We start from the raw sequence: 22,026 nt of genomic DNA on the forward strand, positions 1-22,026 counted from the left end.
TCTCTTCATGGAGTTCAATGAATCCCCAAAGTTATTCTATACTCTGGGAAACCCTAAAAGCTTATCTAAGGGGACAAATAATCGCTTTTGTTGCAGGGGAGAATAAAAAAAGAAATAAACGAGCCTCAGAATTAATTGATTGCATTAAAGAAATCCATCAACTACACTCGATATTACCTTCTGATGATCTTTATAAAAAGAGAACTCTACTCCAGAGTGAACTTGATGAGGTCACCAACGTTATAGCTATTGAGCTCCCGTGCAACATACTATGAACATGGAGACCGAGCCAGCAAGCTTCTGTCACACCAATTAAAACAATCAACAACAGCTGGCTTTATAAATGCAATTAAAGATGAACATGGACATGTACATACTGACCAGAAAAAAATTAATTTAAAATTTAAATCATACTATGAAAAACTATACACCTCCGAAACCAATGATATAACACAGATAGAGAATTTTTTCAATGAACTATCATTGCCCACTGTAGAAGATTCGGACAGACATAGGCTAGAGTCAGACATATCACTATTAGAAATAAGCAATGCCATCAAAAAGATGAGGTCTCAAAAAAGTCCTGGCCCAGACGGTTATCCAATAGAATTTTTTAAAACATTTGCCCTCAAATTAGTCCCTCTGATGTTAAAAGTTTTCAGAGAAATATTGGTCAAACAAGCTCTTCCCACAACGACACAAGCTTCAATTTCCCTATTATTGAAAAAATCTAAAGATCCACTGCTTTGCGAATCATACCGTCCCATTAGTCTTCTCAACTGTGACTATAAAATATTAGCAAAGGTGTTGGCAGGAAGACTTAAGACTGCTCTTCCAAAATTGGTACACCCAGATCAAACTGGGTTTGTGGTGGGAAGGCAAATATCAAGTAATCTCCGATGGGTATTCAATGTTATCTATCAACGCAATGAAGCAGTTCCAGAAATAGTGATCTCCCTAGATGCGCAAAAAGCATTTGATAGGGTTGAATACAATTTTTTATTTACTACACTAAAAAAGATGGGATTTGGTCCTAATTTTTGTTCTTGGATCAATATCTTATATTCGACACCTCAGGCATCTATCCGAACAAACAAAATTGTGTCTGACTTCTTTTCCCTCACTTGTGGGACAAGACAGGGATGCCCATTGAGCCCAATCTTGTTCGATATTTCTATTGAACCTATGGCAATTATGATTAGGGAGTCTGTGCAGTTGGCTGGGATTCAGAGAGGAGGACAAATTCATAAATTAGCCCTATATGCTGATGATCTCCTTCTCTTTTTGTCCGACCCACACACTGCTATTCCTGTTGCTCTTGAACTTATAAACAGATTTGGGCAAGTATCGGGGTATAAATTAAACATGACTAAAAGTATACTCTTCCCAATAAATAAAAAAGCTCAACAATTAAATTTCCAGGGCTTCCCCTTTACAATTAACAAGGACGACTTTAATTACCTAGGTTTACCCAGGCTCTGGAAAAAGCTAGGCAGGACATGGATAAATGGTCAAAACTTCCCCTATCACTGGCAGGAAGAATCAATTCTGTTAAAATGATAGTCATGCCTAGACTTCTGTATCTATTTCAAACGATACCAGTATTCAGTCCTAAAGCCTTCTTTAAAGAACTAAATAAGCATGTGTCCATGTTCATCTGGAATAAAAACATTCCCCGAATCAGAAAGGAATTTCTAGAAAGATTGAAGGAGGATGGTGGGCTATCTCTACCTAATTTTCTATATTACTATTGGGCAACTAATATCCACAAACTTCTGTTTTGGGCCGCAGATGGATTGGGTGCTGAATCTCCATCATGGGTGCACCTAGAGCAACACTCTTGTAACCTGGTCTCACTCTCGTCCCTCTTATGTAGTCCACTTTCATTGAGTAAGCGCATGCTGACTAACAATGTTATTGTCCAGGGTACTTTAAAAATATGGTCTCAATTTAAAGCCCATTTTAAACTCAGACAGTCCCTAATCTCAGCCCCTATTCAGCAAAATATCAACTTCACACCTTCCTTAATTGACCCATCTTATCAACAGTGGCATAGAAGAGGACTAAGATGTGTCAAAGATTTATTCCAAAATAATATATTTATATCTTTTGAACAGCTAAAGACTGACTTTGACATCCCACAAACAGACTTTTTCAAATACCTTCAATTACGTAGTTTTGTTAAGAAGTTCTTTTCATTAACCATGCCTTCAAAATCATGGCTTGAGTGCTTCGACCTGGATCCATTTGAGAAAGGTCTGATGTCAGTCATTTATAATAAAATACAATGTGAAGCGTCCCCATCCCTTGTCCACCTAAAAACTCAATGGGAAGAAGAACTTGGTGAACGCTTAACTGAAAATACCTGGCAAAAAGCCATTTCAAAAATTCATTCCACATCTATTTGTGTTAGGCATGGTTTACTACAGTTTAAGGTACTGCACAGGTTACATATGTCACCAAGTAAGATAGCCAGACTTTACCCTGAGGCTGATCCTTCCTGTAGGCGTTGTGGGCATAATTCAGCCAATCTTAGTCATATGTTTTGGCTCTGTCCAAAGCTAAGCGAATATTGGGAGAAAATATTTAAGGTAATTTCACATATGTGTAAAAGAAATATTTTGCCAAACTCAGCTACTGTTTTGTTTGGGATTGTTCCTTCAAATGTGTCAGTGACCCCCCATCAAGCAGATGCAGTAGCCTTCATGACATTGCTTGCAAGACGCATAATACTGTTTGGTTGGAAAAATGCAACTGCACCATCTTTTAAACGTTGGGTTGAAGATATTATGTCTCATTTGAAACTTGAACACTTTAGGTATACTGTGAATGGATCAGAGCAAAAGTACTACAAGATTTGGCAGCCATTTATTCTTTATTTCAAATCTGATCTGTAGTTTCTTTTCATTTTTTTTCTTCATTCAGCAAGCAGCCAGTATTGATATACTAAAATGCATCTTTTCATGGGTCTGACAACTAATATTTAACATTTTTTTTTCATTTGAACCACTTCAGAAACATTTGTATTTTTGTGCCTGTATTCCATTTGTTTTGTGTTTGTATGTATTGTATATGTTTTGAAAAACCTTTTGAAAATTCAATAAAAAGAATCTAATATATATACAATGGTAGACTTTTTTAATTGTTCCTGATACTTAATAAATGCATGTTTGTACAATGCCATGGCTTCTTGGACTCTGCTACCATTTTCATGAATTCAATGTCTTCTTTTAACTCTCCCGGGAAGTTCTTATTTTCTGGTAACTAGGTTCCAGCTGCCTCAGGAAACCATTTATAGCTATGTTTGCTATAAATTACACTAATGGTTTATCATGAAAGTATTCTTTATTAGCTTTTGTTATTATATACAGCCATAAACAGCCATGCCTTGATATTAAGTGGTGATATGTGTATATGATATGTATATAGTTGTTCCATTGAAAAGATTTATAAATATTTGAATGTGTGTAGTTTCATTCATCCATTATTTTGAACATTTGTGTTAACGAAATATGAGTCCAAGCATTGACCTGTGTGTCACGTTCTTTTATTTAGATCTTTCATGGTCAGTAAATGACTGGTTAAAAGAAGGGTAGTTTGTGCTAAAGATTTCCATCAGACCCAGAAACATGAGCTAAATGTCATCAGCAGTGACAGCTTTTTGGACTTCCTACCGACAGTTAACAACAAAAAATCCAAATACAACATTTGAAATCAACACTACACATTTTTCTGATTACTTGTTAATTACATAATGAGAAAATAAGACACACAAAACAGCTACATTTGGACTTTTAAAAATAAGGGACCAAACCCAAAAGTCCTAGAACTCCTACAAATTAAAACTGAAACTCTGTATATTTAGTATATTCATTATTTGCTTCAAACTCAGATTTGTGGTAACAGAAAGCTAAAGTCACAGTCTTTTTCAATGTCCAGATATTTACTCAGTCAACAGTCTTAGACAATCCTAAATCTGTCAGCAGCTCACACCAAATATATCTGCTTGTTTAAAAATAACAATGAGAGTTAAGTTCTGCTTTATTTCTATCCAGATATCCTGAATTAAATTATATCCTTTAAATGTCATTATTGCTGCTGTTGCAGTGGCATGAACTTCTTGGACCTGATGGTGCGCCAGGGTACAATTGATAATCCTCCAAAGCCTCCTCTTGTCCCCGGATTTGAATGCTCTGGAATAATCGAGTCAGTGGGTGAAAACACAAAGGAATTTGAGGTGAGTGAAATTATGCGTTGCCAAGACGCCTTAATGACCGTGTGGCTGATAGAACTGTGATTACACTGTGACTTATTTTTACTAATAATTCTTTAAGTGTTCAGTTCATAAGCTGCCAGATATTTGTAAATGGTTTCCCAAAGATTCCAAAGTTTATTCAGACAGTTATTCCTTTCATCACTAGCTGTAATGACAGTATTGACTATGCAGACAAACACATCAACAGCACTTTTTTTTGTTTTAGTCAACAATCTTCCACATTCTGCATGGTTGTCACAAGATTACTGATGTGCTTATCTGTTTCTTCCAGATCGGTGACAGAGTTATGGCGTTTGTGAATTACAATGCCTGGGCGGAGGTGGTTTGCACACCGGTGGAGTTTGTGTATAAGATGCCAGAGGAAATGAGTTTTGCAGAAGCTGCAGGGTTCTCCCTAAACTTTGTGGCAGCTTACATGATGCTGTTTGAGGTCGCCAATCTGCGAGAGGGGATGTCAGTGGTAGTCCACTCAGCAGGAGGTGGTGTTGTAAGTCCATCATTTCATAACCACATAGTGGGCCTCATGAAAGAACACTTTCCTATTCTTATCTTAAATTTGTCATATGTTTTTAACCAATGATCCCATACAAGTGTGGTTCATCAGATTCGCCAAATGGTCATAACTTGAGGTAACTATGCAAATGAGCTGTGTAAACATGATGGATACTGACTGTGTGCAATTACGTCCACAAAGGATGTAAAAAAATCATTGGCATTTGTTTACTTGTCTGTTAGCAAGATTACGTCATAACTACTACACGGATTATGATGAAATTTTCACCAAAATGGAAGACTTCGTTAAATTTTGGAGTTGATCCGGATGTGGATTCTGGATCAAGATTTCACTTCATATAGGCTTTGAAGGATTACTGTTAGCAGGATTATGTCAAAACTACTGCTTGAATGTTGGCAAACCTTTCACTACAGATACATATTAGACCACGGAAGACTCCTTTAAATTTTGGAGATGATGTGGATGCAGATTCTGGACCAAGATCTCACTTTATTTATATAGGCTTTGAAGGATTACCTCAAAAAATAATTCACTGATTCTCACCAGATTTGCACCTCAGATAGATAATAGGGCATGGAAGACTCCATAAAATTTTGGGGGTGATGTGGATGCGGATTCTGGACCAAGATTTCACTTTATATAGGCTTTGAAGGATTACTGTTAGCAGGATTACGTCTAAACTACTGCTCAAATTTTGACAAAATTTTCACTACAGATACATATTAGGCCACGGAAGACTCCATTAAATTGTGGAGGTGATCTGGATGTAAATTCTGGATCAAGATTTCACTTTATATAGGCTTTGAAGGATTAGCTCAAAAAATAATACACGGATTGTCACCAAATTTGCACCACAGATAGATAATAGGGCATGGAAGACTTCGTTAAATTTTGGAGTTGATCCGGATTCTGGATCAAGATTTCACTTTATATAGGCTTTGAAGGATTACGTCAAATCTACTGCTCGAATTTTGAAAAAACTTTCACTACAGATACATATTAAACCACGGAAGACTCCATAAAATTTTGGAGGTGATCTGGATGCAGATTCTGGATCAAGATTTCACTTTATATAGGCTTTGACGGATTACCTCAAAAAATAATTCACGGATTCTCACCAAATTTGCATAGCAGATAGATAATAGGGCATGGAAGACTTCATTATATTTTGGAGTTGATCCGGATGCGGATTCTGGCTCAAGATTTCACTTCATATAGGCTTTGAAGGATTACTGTTAGTAGGATTATGTCAAAACTACTGCTTGAATTTTGGCAAACGTTTCACTACAGATACATATTAGACCATGGAAGACTCCATTAAATTTTGGAGGTGATGTGGATGCGGATTCTGGACCAAGATCTCACTTTATTTCTATAGGCTTTGAAGGATTACTGTTAGCAGGATTACGTCAAAACTACTGCTCGAATTTTGACTAAATTTTCACTACAGATGATATTAGGCCACGGAAGACTCCATTAAATTTTAGAGGTGATCTGGATGTGGATTCTGGATCAAGATTTCGCTTTATATAGGCTTTGAAGGATTACCTCAAAACTAATTCACGGATTCTTACCAAATTTGCACCACAGATATATATTAGGGCATGGAAGACTCCACTGGATTTTGGTGGTGATCTGGATCTGGATTGGTGGACGTCAGAAATCTCTGATTGCTCCTGTTCATAATGTGTTCATGAGGATTGTGAATTAGTATAACCCTACTGTCAGATCAGCTACAAAGGAGGGTGACAAGCAATTGCCGTTTGTCGTTTGATGGGCGTGGCCAGCTCATGGTTACTTGGCCTTACTGTTGCACAATGTTTAATGACTGATTATAAAGGGCAGGAAAACTCGAAAATGTCACTGAGTTTTTCCTCCATGCTTGACTGCATAACAGAACCAAAGGCCACTTGATGTGTTTCAGGCCAACATCCTGTATTGCTAGTTAGCATGCAAACATCTCCTGAAGATATCTTGTAAATCACTCCAGAGGTATTGCAAAAACAGCATTTTCAGATTTAGAAGTGTTAGTTCTTGCTAACTTTTAAATATATGTATGAGAAAAATGCCAAACGCATTTACATTGAAATACATCTGTTTCGGAGCGTGTTCCACCATCTTGAACTATTTTATTTGAATGAGCACTCTTCTGATCTAATGCTACCTTCTCTTGGATTGGCAGTCACCATGTCGTGTCACTCAGTAATTGCATAAAATATACTTACCATTTTGGCCATGCCGAGTTGGCAGCGTAGAGACCACTCGTCTCTTATCGCTGTAAAACACCCACTATGATTGAAAATGAACGGAAGCTTGTCGCTTTGCCTCTGTCGCTTGTAGCTAATCTGAAAGTCGGGTAAAAAAAGCACTCCAGATTCATATAACGCTGTGTGCCCCACCCATTATGTCAGAGGTGTTCATTCAGTACACTGGCATCCAATACAAAGAAGAAAAAATTATGAGTTTTGAGAAATTCTCTCAGAGATCCACAACAGAATATTTGTAATTTTTTGTTAACAGTGGAATTAAGGGACTTGCTAAATCTGAGGAATGGGAAAATGCTGTACTATCACTGATATAAATAACTAAGGGTTTGATGTGATTACTTCATTAAAAAAAAAAATCCCACCACAGCGATGCAGTTGATGATTACAATGGGAGGGGGTCAAGGATTAGTCTCCATCACAGACAAATAAAAGAATACGTACATGCCATATGTGGTTTACAATTTGAGATTTTCATATTGATTTTGTACTGTTACCATATAGAGCCAATTTAACTGAATAACAAAGCGATGTGAATACATTTAGAATTATATTGCCATTCATATTGTAGTTAAACTGGATAATGTCACTCTAATTATGAAGTGCAGTTTATAAGTTTAGAAGTCTGTTTGTACGTGTGGGTCTTACCTGAGGCCCAAAAAGTACTGCCATTACTTATTACCATTACCGTATTTTCTGGAGTCTAAGTTGTACCGGAGTATAGTCGCACCTTTTTCTGTGTTATCAGTACATCAGTACACCATTTCCCTCAAATGTTGTTCACAAACCAGTCTAAATCTGTGATAGTGAACACTTCTCCTTTGCTGAGATAATTCATCCCACCTCACAGGTGTGCCATATCAAGATGCTGATTAGACACCATGATTAGTGCACAGTTGTGCCTTAGACTGTCCATAATAAAAGGCCACTCTGAAAGGTGCAGTTTTGTTTTATTGGGGGGGGATACCAGTCAGTATCTGGTGTGACCACCATTTGCCTCATGCAGTGCAACACATCTCCTTTGCATAGAGTTGATCAGGTTGTCGATTGTGGCCTGTGGAATGTTGGTCCACTCCTCTTCAATGGCTGTGCGAAGTTGCTGGATATTGGCAGGAACTGGTACACGCTGTCGTATACGGCGGTCCTGAGCATCCCAAACATGCTCAATGGGTGACATGTCTGGTGAGTATGCCGGCCATGCAAGAACTGGGACATTTTCAGCTTCCAAGAATTGTGTACAGATCCTTGCAACATGGGGCCGTGCATTATCCTGCTGCAACATGAGGTGATGTTCTTGGATGTATGGCACAACAATGGGCCTCAGGATCTTGTCACGGTATCTCTGTGCATTTAAAATGCCATCAATAAAATGCACTTGTGTTCTTCGTCCATAACAGACGCCTGCCCATACCATAACCCCACCGCCACCATGGGCCACTCGATCCACAACACTGACATCAGAAAACCGCTCACCCACACGACGCCACACATGCTGTCTGCCATCTGCCCTGAACAGTGTGAACCGGGATTCATCCGTGAAGAGAACACCTCTCCAACGTGCCAAACGCCAGTGAATGTGAGCATTTGCCCACTCAAGTCGGTTACGACGACAAACTGGAGTCAGGTCAAGACCCCAATGAGGATGACGAGCATGCAGATGAGCTTCCCTGAGACGGTTTCTGACAGTTTGTGCAGAAATTCTTTGGTTATGCAAACCGATTGTTTCAGCAGCTGTCAGAGTGGCTGGTCTCAGACGATCTTGGAGGTGAACATGCTGGATGTGGAGGTCCTTGGCTGGTGTGGTTACATGTGGTCTGCGGTTGTGAAGCTGGTTGGATGTACTGCCAAATTCTCTGAAACACCTTTGGAGACGGCTTATGGTAGAGAAATGAACATTCAATACGTGAGCAACAGCTCTGGTTGACATTCCTGCTGTCAGCATGCCAATTGCACGCTCCCTCAAATCTTGTGACATCTGTGGCATTGTGCTGTGTGATAAAACTGCACCTTTCAGAGTGGCCTTTTATTGTGGCCAGTCTAAGGCACACCTGTGCACTAATCATGGTGTCTAATCAGCATCTTGATATGGCACACCTGTGAGGTGGGATGAATTATCTCAGCAAAGGAGAAGTGCTCACTATCACAGATTTAGACTGGTTTGTGAACAATATTTGAGGGAAATGGCGATATTGTGTATGTGGAAAAAGTTTTAGATCTTTGAGTTCATCTCATACAAAATGGGAGCAAAACCAAAAGTGTTGCGTTTATATTTTTGTTGAGTAGCTGCCCAACAGATACTTGTCCAGTGTAATAAAACAAAAAAACGAATTTGAGGTATTTTCCTCTTTCATGTCAGAAATTAATTAGTAATCAAGCTGAAACTTAATTTATGAATAACTTAAAGATAAAATATTTAATGAAAAATATTTAATGCAGGTGTAATAATTGATGAGGTGTAATAATTAATAAATGAGAACACAAAGATACTTGCAGCCCAGTTTTCTAACATATTGCAGGTGACAAAATAAAGTAAATAGTGAAAAATGAACATACATTTGCTTATTACCTCCGCCAAACAGAGGATTCCTGATAGGCAACAACTGATTCAATTTTTAAGGTCAAAGTCAGTAAAAATCTTGAATCCATATCCTTAAACATTGAACAAATTTCAAAAATTCATAACTCTGTTAAAAACATATGTAGGATGGTATCCTTTATTGACTGACAGAGTTGATCCGGGTTACAGATTTTATGGCCATTCAAATTTAACATTGAAAACCCCATTTAATGTATATTTTACATTACAGTATATCTTAAATGGACTACATTTATATAGCACTTTTCCACCTGCATCAGACACTCAAAGCACTTTACAATAATGCCTCACATTCACCCCGATGTGAGGGTGCTGCCATACAAGGTACTCACTACACACCGGGAGCAACTAGGGGAGTAAGGACCTTTCCCAAGGGCCCTTAGTGATTTTTTGGTCGGGCTGGGATTTGAAATGAGGATCTTCTGGTCTCATGCCCAACACTTAACCACGAGACATCATCTCCCCATCTTCATCAAACATGCTCCAATCACTCTCATATTTGAAAGAGAGGTGCTGACTGGCTCTCACTATCACCTGACAAAATTTGATCCGGATCTGGGGCCTTATGCATAAAGCGCGCATACGCACAAAGGCGTGATATATGGCCGTCTCAGTGCCAACATTCAGATGTATCAAAAGCAAAATGACCGTGGAAATGTGTAGTGCGTCACGCAAAAATCCTGGCTGGCATACACACGTTTCTACAGCTATTGTTCCATTGCTACCACATACTACGGGTGATGCTGGGAACTGTTAATAGTGTGAAAACATGAAGTTATCAGAGTGATTTGCACATCAGCAACACACTGATGAGCAATTAAAATACCCATGTGTTTGCAATTATGTGGGTGGATGTAAAAGCATGGGCAGAATGACGCATGAAACAGTGACTGCATTATAGGACCTTGCAAATGGTGCAATCCGATGTAAGTAGAGAAGCTTGAATCTTCGACTGGACTGGGTTGCTTGACGCAAGGACGTTTCGCTTCAAATCGCAGAAGCTTCCTCAGCTAAAATTCTTGCTCTGGTGGTCTGACTTCTGTCTTGACTCTTGTAGAGAAGAATAATCAAGATGTCACAAAGCTGGAGTTTTAAACCTAACCAGACACCTCCTACCGAGAGGCAGACTGCTATAGGCCAGTGACTAAACAATAGCTCTAATTAGCACGTATTGTGCTCTAGTTAGCACCCTCCTAATGACAGGGCAACTGTCCCCCCTAATGATGGGACGGACCCTATCTTGATGGCTCCCTTGATGACTCTGCTGATGACGTGAATGACTCATTACCATGAACAAAAGACTGAAACTGCTTTGACCTGAGTACCCCATTATAAACAGGGGACAAAGCGTGTCTGAGACCCCCTCCCCTGTTAAGGCTAGGTTTCAACTGTTTTACAAAGAATGCTTCCTTGACCCCTCTCTCAAACCATTTCTTCTCTCTGGCTAATAATTTAACTTCCTTGTCCTCAAACGTGTGGTTAGTGTCTTTAAGGTGGAGATGACCTGCAGACTGAGGTCCACTGGCGCCCTCTCTGCGGTGCTGGTATAGCCTTTTGTGTAAAGGTTGCTTAGTCTCACCTATGTAGTGTTCATTACAGTTTTCCTGACATCTGATAGAATACACTACATTGCTCTGTTTGTAACTAGGGATCCTGTCCTTAGGGTGAACTAATTTCTGTCTCAAGGTGTTAACCGGTTTAAAGTAAACTGGGATTTTGTGCTGTCTGAAGATCCTCTGTAGTTTTTCCCCTACTCCTGCTAAATAAGGGCGAGACACTCCTCTTCTTCTTGTCTCCGTCTCCTGTCTATCTGATCTCTTTGTTCTCTGGGATTTCTGCACTTTGTCCAGGGACCATCGTGGGTACCCACATACTGTGAGGGCAGAAACAACCATTTAGCCTTCTTGGACTGTGATGTTATGATTGGAGAGAACAGGCAGCTCCAGACAGGGGTTTACAGAAAACCAACTCACACTGACCAATATCTGTTCTTTGGCTCAAACCACCCCCTTGAACACAAGCTCGGGGTGATCAGGACGCTTCAACACAGAGCCCTACAGGTGCCCACAACTGCAGAGGGAAGGGCTAAAGAACAACAACAACTTGTCCGGAAAGCCCTCACAGGTTGTGGGTACCCACGATGGTCCCTGGACAAAGTGCAGAAGTCCCAGAGAACAAAGAGATCAGATAGACAGGAGACGGAGACAAGAAGAAGAGGAGTGTCTCTCCCTTATTTAGCAGGAGTAGGGGAAAAACTACAGAGGATCTTCAGACAGCACAAAATCCCAGTTTACTTTAAACCGGTTAACACCTTGAGACAGAAATTAGTTCACCCTAAGGACAGGATCCCTCGTTACAAACAGAGCAATGTAGTGTATTCTATCAGATGTCAGGAAAACTGTAACGAACACTACATAGGTGAGACTAAGCAACCTTTACACAAAAGGCTATACCAGCACCGCAGAGAGGGCGCCAGTGGGACCTCAGTCTGCAGTTCATCTCCACCTTAAAGACACTAACCACACGTTTGAGGACAAGGAAGTTAAAATATTGCCAGAGAGAAGAAATGGTTTGAGAGAGGGGTCAAGGAGGCATTCTTTGTGAACGTTTGAAACCCAACCTTAACCGGGGAGGGGGGTCTGAGACACGCTTATTCCTGTTTACAATGGGGTACTCAGGTCAAAGCAGTTTCAGTCTTTTGTTCATGGTAATGAGTCATTCACGTCATCAGCAGAGTCGTCAAGGAAGCCATCAAGAGAGGGTCCGTCCCATCATTAGGGGGGACAGCTGCCCTGTCATTAGGAGGGTGCTAACTAGAGCACAATAGGTGCTAGTTAGAGCTATTGTTTAGTCACTGGCCTATAGCAGTCTGCCTCTCGGTAGGAGGTGTCTGGTTAGGTTTAAAACTCCAGCTTTTGTGACTTCTTGATTATTCTTCTCTACAAGAGTCAAGACAGAAGTCAGACCACCAGAGCAAGAATTTCAGCTGAGGAAGCTTCTGCAATTTGAAGCGAACGTCCTCGCGTCAAGCAACCCCAGTCCATTCGAAGATTCAAGCTTCTCTACTATGGAAACCACCTGGACAACTGAGAGCCTACACAGAAAATCCGATGTAAGTGTGTATTCAGGGAATGCAAGGATTTTGCAAATGAAGATAACTGGCTTATAATCCGATTTCAATTACCAAGACCACTGTGATTGGAGTTGTGCACAGACTTGCGGCCCACCCAGTGCACAATATGGCGAGGAGCCGGGTGGGCCAGCTGGCAACAAGGGCATTCCAGCGAGAGCTGGCTGAGTGTGCCAGTCAACCTTGAGCTGAACCATGTCAGCAGTGTGGCACGCAATCATCTCTCTGTCATCCAGGTACATCACATTCCCACATTACAGTGCAATTTGCAGCGAGAGCCAGTTTCCCTAATGTAATCGGATTTGTTTTTTGGCAATAGGGAACAAATTCATTCCATCATTGTTCAAACCACATGTGATGCGCAAATGCAGCTAATTAAATCGTGGCTGGGTGGCCTAGTTCAACGCATGACTCATTCATCCTGACTAACAGAAAGGCATGAGACTGGGCTGCCCCAACCACTCTGTCATGCTCCTGTCACGAATTGAGTGACATTTCCATGACACAGATTTTTATTTTACTAGTCTAACCCTAACCCCTTCTCCTAACCATGACACTGCCCCCCCGTGTCATCCCGCATTTCATGCCCCCTTCTGAATAGTTCATTCTCGTAAAATGGGCCGAATGGATCCAGCGTGGGCACATATGGGCATGTGCACATTAAATTTTTTTCCATTTTTTGTTATTATCATTTCCTTTTTGTTTCTTGATCATGAAATGAGAGCTTCTTAACAGTCCCCCGATTGTCCCCCTACGTTTGTCAATAAACACGTAGTGCCCCTCATGTTTTAACATCAGAGTGTGTGTGTGTGTCTGTGTGTGTGTGTGTGTGTGTGTGCCGCTACCCTGAGCCGACAGTGTTGCGGCCTCACACACACATGCCCCGGCTAACTTTTTTACAGTTTATTCCGTGTGACAGGGTAAAAAAAAAACTATCTCTGTGCGTCTCCACATCATGTCCAGTCATCTGTACCTTATGATCCACTCCGTATGATTTCTTTTCTGTGTTCATGTTGACTGACGAGACGGCACGGAGTATCCCAGCTCCAACGGCCTATTTGCATGGATTTGCATATTTAAATAGGGCGTGGCCAGGGCACAGTTTGGTGCGTGTGCGCTCAATTCCACATTCAGTGGGATGTACAAATGGAACATGCGTGGATCCATGCTTACGCACACTTTGACACATCTGGAAATTTTTGTGCTTACGCCAGTTTCTGCGTTTTGGCGTACGCCGTGTTGTAGGAGGAAATCCATGCAAGTCTTTAGACATGAGACCCTTGATCCAGATTGTGGATTTTGTGGACTTGATATCAGGTGTTTTCCTGCACCTTTTACAGGATAGCGATGGTAGCTCAGTGGTAAAGTTCCTGGCTGGCAATCAGAGCTTTTGGAAAGTGCAGGTTCGAATCCCGTGGGTGACATGTATTTTTTTTTTTTTCACAGCAGCTGTGCAATGCGGTTACACATGGCGCAGCTGCTCGCACTGTGTTCCCGCGTGCACGAAACTGTCGCAGCATGTATTTTTTTTTTATTATTTATTTATTCTTCACAGCTGCTCCCGCATGCACAAACCATCGCAACGGCATTGTGCATGCCTGCCTGTTGGCCCAATGTTTTCATGGTTCGCTCATACAAGCTGTTCCGCCGTGAGTCACACTAAGTCACCTTAACTAAGGTGCATTTTGTCTGTTAAAACTATGTAAGAGTAAGTACACCTCTTTGTACATCCCACCTTCAAACACAGCCTCATACGACCATTCATGAAAAATCTACTTAAGCTTCCAATTTTCTATAGGAATACTAACTTCCTACAGGGACTGCACTAGTTTAGTAAACAACCATTTAACAACAATATGAAAACATTAGCAAAATTTCATTAAATTAAAATTAACACGGGCTATGTTATACTATGTTTAGTTGTATATGAATTTTTTTCTTTCATGGTGGATTGTGTTTGTTTGTGTGTTGATGGTACATTTGCAGTCAGTAGATCTTGTCTTTGTATTTTCAGAGAGCGATACGATGTTACAACTGTTTGTTATTTTCAGGGTCAAGCTGTGGCTCAGCTGTGCTCCACTGTGCCCGGTGTTACTGTCTATGGGATTGCCTCATGTTTCAAACATGCAGCCATCAGAGACTCCGTGACTCACCTCTTCGACAGAAACGCTGACTACATACAGGAAATCAAAAAGTAAGCATACAAGCTTTGTCTGTGCTGTACCTTGTGCGCTCACTAAATGATTAGTTTAAAGCTGTTAGTTGTGAGCCTCCCATTTTCCCAACAAGGCCCCAGTTTTGTTGTAGCATGTGATAAATGTGAACAAACGCAATAATGTGGGCCGTGCGCTCTGCGTGGATGCAGATGCTACCTGTTGCCTTATTTGGTCTCGCATGGCTTTGGTCACTATGACAACACAGCTCATCTCAGTGAACCGCAGCATCGTGTCGGGTGGAGGTCTGCACTGGCAACGGAGCTGGGCGGTTTGTTTTCCTTCCTCTCAGTGCCGGGGGCGATAATCATACAGTGGGCATAACTACACCCTCATACACCCATGGTGTTCGAAAACATTAACTTGTCATTGATTCTTTATGGTAATTCCTTCTTCTGTGTACAAATGAAGCTTAATTGCAAGTATGTCCATGGACACTGTAGATGCAAAATATTTTGTTGCTCAGGGCCTGGAAATTACACAAGGGCTGCACTTCCACCTGCTCTTCATGTCAAATCGGGCATCATTGATTAATTTATGTTCTGTGATGTACAGGAAATGGGGCAAACTGGAAGTTTTTGTGCTTCCACCAATGGCTGCCATGTCCGAAGTCTGGAAGTCTTGCACAGTAGTAGAATTCTGAAGTAGTTAACTTCCACTTTCTTATACTGCGTGAAACGTTTGCAACTTCAGTTTTCAATTTCATTTTATTTTCCTTTATATAGCGCCAAATCACAACAGAGTTGCCTCAAGGCGCTTCACACAGGTAAGGTCTAATCTTATCAACCCCCAGAGCAACGGTGGTAAGGAAAAACTCCCTCTGAGGAAGAAACCTCAAGCAGACCAGACTCAAAGGGGTGACTCTCTGCTCTCTTTCTCTCTGATTGTTCTGTCTGAGTTATTTTCATTAGTCACTTCCTCCAAACCATCAACATGTCTATTAGACCCCATTCCTACCAGGCTGCTCAAGGAAGCCCTACTATTAATTAATGCTTTGATCTTAAATATGATCAATCTATCTTTATTAGTTGGCTATGTACCGGCTATGTTGGCTATGTCGGCTATGCTTTTAAGATGGCAGTAATTAAACCATTACTTAAAAAGCCATCACTTGACCCAGCTATCTTAGCTAATTATAGGCCAATCTCCAACCTTCCCTTTCTCTCAAAAATTCTTGAAAGGGTAGTTGTAAAACAGCTAACTGATCATCTGCAGAGGAATGGTCTATTTGAAGAGTTTCAGTCAGGTTTCAGAATTCATCATAGTACAGAAACAGCATTAGTGAAGGTTACAAATGATCTTCTTATGGCCTCAGACAGTGGACTCATCTCTGTGCTCGTCCTGTTAGACCTCAGTGCAGCTTTTGATACTGTTGACCATAAAATTTTATTACAGAGATTAGAGCATGCCATAGGTATTAAAGGCACTGCGCTGCAGTGGTTTGAATCATATTTATCTAATAGATTACAATTTGTTCATGTAAATGGGGAGTCTTCTTCATGGACTAAGGTTAATTATGGAGTTCCACAAGGTTCTGTGCTAGGACCGATTTTATTCACTTTATACATGCTTCCCTTAGGCAGTATTATTAGAAAGCATTGCTTAAATTTTCATTGTTATGCAGATGATACCCAGCTTTATCTATCCATGAAGACAGAGGACACACACCAATTAGTTAAACTGCAGGAATGTCTTTCAGACATAAAGACATGGATGACCTCTAATTTCCTGCTTTTCAATTCAGATAAAACTCAAGTTTTGTACTTGGCCCCACAAATCTTAGAAACATGGTGTCTAACCAGATCCTTACTCTGGATGGCATTACCCTGACCTCCAGTAATACTGTGAGAAATCTTGGAGTCATTTTTGATCAGGATATGTCCTTCAATGTGCATATTACGCAAATATGTAGGACTGCTTTTTTGCATTTGCGCAATATCTCTAAAATTAGAAAGGTCTTGTCTCAGAGTGATGCTGAAAAGCTAATTCATGCATTTATTTCTTCTAGGCTGGACTATTGTAATTCATTATTATCAGGTTGTCCTAAAAGTTCCCTGAAAGTCTTCAGTTAATTCAAATGCTGCAGCTAGAGTACTGACAGGGACTAGAAGGACGAGAACATATTTCACCATATTGGCTTCTCTTCATTGGCTTCCTGTTAATTCCAGAATAGAATTTAAAATTCTTCTTCTTACTTATAAGGTTTTGAATAATCAGGTCCCCTCTTATCTTAGGGACCTCATAGTACCATATCACCCCAATAGAGCGCTTCGCTCTCAGACTGCAGGCTTACTTGTAGTTCCTAGGATTGTAAGAGTAGAATGGGAGGCAGAGCCTTCAGCTTTCAGGCTCCTCTCCTGTGGAACCAGCTCCCAATTCGGATTAGGAGACAGACACCCTCTCTACTTTTAAGATTAAGCTTAAAACTTTCCTTTTTTGCTAAAGCTTATAGTTAGGGTTGGATCAGGTGACCCTGAACCATCCCTTAGTTATGCTGCTATAGACTTAGACTGCTGGGGGGTTCCCATGATGCACTGAGTGTTTCTTTTTATTCACCTATTTTTGCTCTGTATGCACCACTCTGCATTTCATCATTAGTGATTGATCTCTGTTCTCTTCCACAGCATGTCTTTTTCCTGATCTCTCCCCTCAGCCCAACCAGTCCCAGCAGAAGACTGCCCCTCCCTGAGCCTGGTTCTGCTGGAGGTTTCTTCCTGTTAAAAGAGAGTTTTTCCTTCCCACTGTCGCCGAGTGCTTACTCATAGGGGGTCGTTTTGACTGTTGGGGTTTTTCTGTAATTATTGTATGGCTTTTGCCTTACAATTAAAGCGCCTTGAGGCAACTGTTTGTTGTGATTTGGCTCTATATAAATAAAATGATTTGATTTGGGCCATGCTACAAACATAAATTACAGAAATAATTCACAGAACAATTCATGGACGAATATACAAGAATTGCTGTTGGTGCACAGGACAGGAGGGTCGCCAACACAAACACAACTCCCATCTCTGGATGGAGCTGCACCTTAAACAGAATCAGGCATCAGAAAGACAAAAAATACTGTATAATTTGCCAGCATTAATCAACAAGAAAAAACAGAAGAAATACTAGGTGATCGCCGGCTGCTAGCCCTAAACTTCACTAAAAGACCCAGAATTTAGGTGAAGTTGAGGCCGCGGCCCGCTCCAATTACTAATAAATGAATTAAAAGAGTAAAAAGCGGGAAAACAAAACTGTACCAGTATGCTAGCCATATGAAGGAAAATAAGTGCGTCTTAAGTCTGGACTTGAAGTCTCACAGAATCTGATTGTTTTATTGACGCAGGGAGACCATTCCACAGAACAGGGGCACGATAGGAGGAAAGCTCTGTGACCTGCAGACTTCTTATTCACCCTAGGGACACAAAGTAGTCCTGCACCCTGAGAACGTAACGGCCGGGCCGGTACGTTAAGGTTTATTACGTCAGCTAGGTAGGGTAGGTGCAGTCCCTAAATAATTTTATAGGTTAGTAGCAGAACCTTAAAATCTGATCTCACTGGGACAGGGAAGCCAGTGAAGAGACACCAAAATGGGGTGTAATGTGGTCGAACTTTCTGCTTCGTGTCAAAAGTCTGGCTGCAGCATTTTGAACCAATTGGAGAGCCCTAATGCTAGACTGTGGTAAACCAGAAAATAGAACATGCATAGAGATGAACGCATGGATCAGGGTCTCAGCATCAGCCATAGAAAGGATGGGACGAATCTTCGCTATATTTCGCAGGTGGAAGAAAGCAGTCCTAGTAATATTTCTAATATGGAGGCCAAAGGACAACGAAGGACCAAAAATTACCCTAAGGTTCCTCACTTTGTCAGTGTGATGTATAAAACACGAGCCTAGGCTGAGTGTTAACTGGTCAAATTGATGCCGATGTCTCACTGGACCAAGAACCATCATTTCAGTCTTTTCAGAGTGTAAAAGTAGGAAGTTTCTACACATCCAACTTCTCACTGCTGCATGACAATCTTCTAAGGATTTTATGTGAACGAGATTACTAGCAGTTATCAGCATATATAACTGAGTATCATCTGCATAGCAGTGAAAGGTAATCCCAAAATGCCGCAATATGTGCCCAAGGGGTGCTATATAAAGGGAGAAAAGCAGGGGGCCTAAGTCAGACCCCTGAGGAACCCCAAATTTCATGTCACTAAGGTTAGAGGTAGTGTTACTGTACAAAACACAGTGAGAACAACTGGTTAAGTATGACGTCAGCCATGCAAGGGCACTCCCAGTAATCCCAAAATGATTTTCCAGCCTATCAAGTAGAATATGATGACCCACTGTATCAAATGTAGCACTGAGATCTAACAGCAACAGAACTGTAGTGGTGTCCGAGTCCAATGTAAGCAGAAGATCATTCACCACTGTAGTGAGAGCCGTCTCTGTGGAATGATATTTTCTAAAAGCAGACTGCAGTGGCTCAAAGAGATTATTCTCAGTAAGATAGTCTACGAGCTGTCATGACACCACTTTTTCCAGAATTTTAGAGCAAAATGATAGATTTGATATCGGCCAATAGTTTTTCAATACACTAGGGTCAAGATTAGGTTTCTTAAGTAATGGTTTAATCACTGCAGATTTGAAAAGTTTAGGAACAGATCCAGAAGTTAAAGAAAGATTAATAATTTCCAGCACAGGTCCTTAAACAGTTTTGTTGATATAGGATCAAATAACCAGGTTGTGCTTTTTGTTGACGTTACGAGTTTCGTCAGCATGTCTAGAGAGATACTATCAAATTCTGTAAATCTAGGTAATACCTCAGTAGTGGCACCCACCTCAATAGCAGGGTGTAGCGACTGGGTTAAGGCATGCTGGGATATGTTCAACCTAATGTCATCTATTTTCTTCTCAAAGTAATCTAGTAAATCTTTGCTGTAAAGGAGAGCGAGCTACAGGTGGTTGTCCATGAATAAGTGTTGCCACTGTGTCGAACAAGAACTTTGAGTTATGCTTGTTTTTGTTGATCAAATCAGAGTAATAGGTCCGCTTTGTAGCCAGTAATGCATGCTTATAGTCTAAGATAGGATCACGCCACCCAAGGTGGAATACATTGAACAATGCCATTTCCGTTCTAGACCTCTTGCTTTATGCTTGAGGTCACGCAGGTAATCATTGAACCAAGGTGACTGCAATTTGGGGGAGCTTGGTTTCAACACAGGTGGTGCAATCATGTCGAGTGTCATTTTGAGCACTGAGCTAAACTATCCACAAGTCTGTTTACTGACTAGGTATTTGTCAAAAGTGAGGCTAAGACATCAGGCAGTCTAGCTTCTAGTTCAGTCTTAGTTGAGGAGTTGATGCATCGCTGCAGTGATAAATAAGGTTATTGTTCCACTAAACACGGCAGCGAAACTGTAAACTTAATAAGTGAGTGATCAGAGACCACTGATGTAAGAGGCATGATGCCAATATTCGTGACAGCAGTACCATGTGCGAGAACCAGATCCAGGGTATTTCCACTAATGTGCGTCGAATCCCGAATGCATTGCAGAAATCCTAATGCATCCACAATTTCCATAAATGATTTGCAGAGGGGATCAGAAGGCTTATTTATATGAACCTTAAAGTCACCAATGATCAGAATGTTATCTGCACTAGTTGACAAGTTAGAGATGAATGCACCAAATTCATCTAAGAATTCAGAATATGGGCCAGGAGGCCTATATACAGTGACAAAGTAATACGGCTGATTTTTATCCTTCTGACCTTGGCAATGCGTAATATCCTGAGCGGAGCGGAGAATCAGATGCTCAAACGAGTTATATTTGTGACCCCCAACAGCTAATAAGCTAAACCTAGATTTAGAAATAAGAGCAATACCCCCGCCTTGCTTCGCATCATGAGGGACGTGACTAAATGTATATGCTGGTGGGCATGCTTCATTTAAGGGGAGGACAGCTGTAGGGTTAAGCCAGGTTTCACAGAACCCAATCATATCTAAGTGATGATCAATAATTAGATCATTAATCAACAATGATTTTGAGGATAGTGATCTTACGTCAATGAGACCCAGTCTAAGGACCTCAGTGGGGTTGACAGGTGAAACTGTTTGGGTTTAGGGGTGGTTCCAGAGTAGCATATATAAGATGCCTAGAAGTAGGTATAGGTTTGAGACATTCCACGCGCGTTGTAGGTAGCAGACACGAAATCTTTGCTATTACTGGAACAACCACTGGTCCATCCTCAATTTCAACATGATCCAATAAAGTAATGGTATTAAGTTTGCAACGCATATCTTTCTATGACTTCCATGAGAGAATGACGCTAGACTATCTTTGTCTGTGTGTGAGAGAGGGAGAGAGAGAAACAACAGTAGAAAATTACGAGAATGACAATCAGATAGCATTTTCTTCTCTCTAAGATTGATGATGTCAGTAAATAACTGTAACATTAAGCTTGCTTCCAGTACATTCTTGAAATCTGCCTTGTCTTCCACAACCATAGCAACCAGCACCAAGGGTAAAACAAATAACTGCACAATACTTCTCCAAAATGCTTGTTAATGGTATTTTTGTGGTTTAATTAAAACTGTTGTATTGCTGATTGCACCAGCAATAATGTTAAAAGTGTTACCATACATCCGGAAAGTATTCACAGCGCTTCACTTTTTCTACATTTAGGGTTAGGGTTAAAATGAGTTAGGGTTAAAATGGAATAAATTGTGTAATTGTAAATTGTGTAATAATTGAGAAATCACATACACATAAGTATTCACAGCATTTGTTCAATACTTTGTTGATGTACCTTTAGCAGCAATTACAACCTCAGGTCTTCCTGAATGTGATGCCACAATCTTGGAGCACCTATCTTTGGGTAGTTTCACCCATTCCTCTTTACAGCACCTCTCAAGCTCCATCAGGTTGGTAAATCTGTATGGAGTAGATAGTTCTGAAAAACTGAGGATTTTCAAAAGAAGCCCTGAAAGTACAGCTACATTGTGTTAGAAGGTACATCTGACATGCAATCCTAGATTTGATCTGTTTTGGTGAAAGAAA

The 22,026-nt window shown here is 40.7% G+C and overlaps 1 protein-coding gene across 1 annotated transcript in view; it reads left to right on the forward strand.

Moving 5' to 3' along the window:
• The window catches only part of vat1l (vesicle amine transport 1-like), a 63,964-nt gene that overhangs the window by 5,885 nt on the left and 36,053 nt on the right, over window positions 1-22,026 (forward strand). Inside the window, exons 2-4 of the mRNA XM_034190572.1 lie at window positions 4,108-4,237; window positions 4,548-4,763; window positions 14,832-14,974. Coding sequence (XP_034046463.1) covers window positions 4,108-4,237; window positions 4,548-4,763; window positions 14,832-14,974 — 489 coding nt within the window. The remainder of the gene's footprint in view (window positions 1-4,107; window positions 4,238-4,547; window positions 4,764-14,831; window positions 14,975-22,026) is intronic.

Source organism: Thalassophryne amazonica, chromosome 2 (assembly GCF_902500255.1).
Source record: "Thalassophryne amazonica chromosome 2, fThaAma1.1, whole genome shotgun sequence".
Classification (NCBI taxonomy): Eukaryota; Metazoa; Chordata; class Actinopteri; order Batrachoidiformes; family Batrachoididae; genus Thalassophryne; species Thalassophryne amazonica.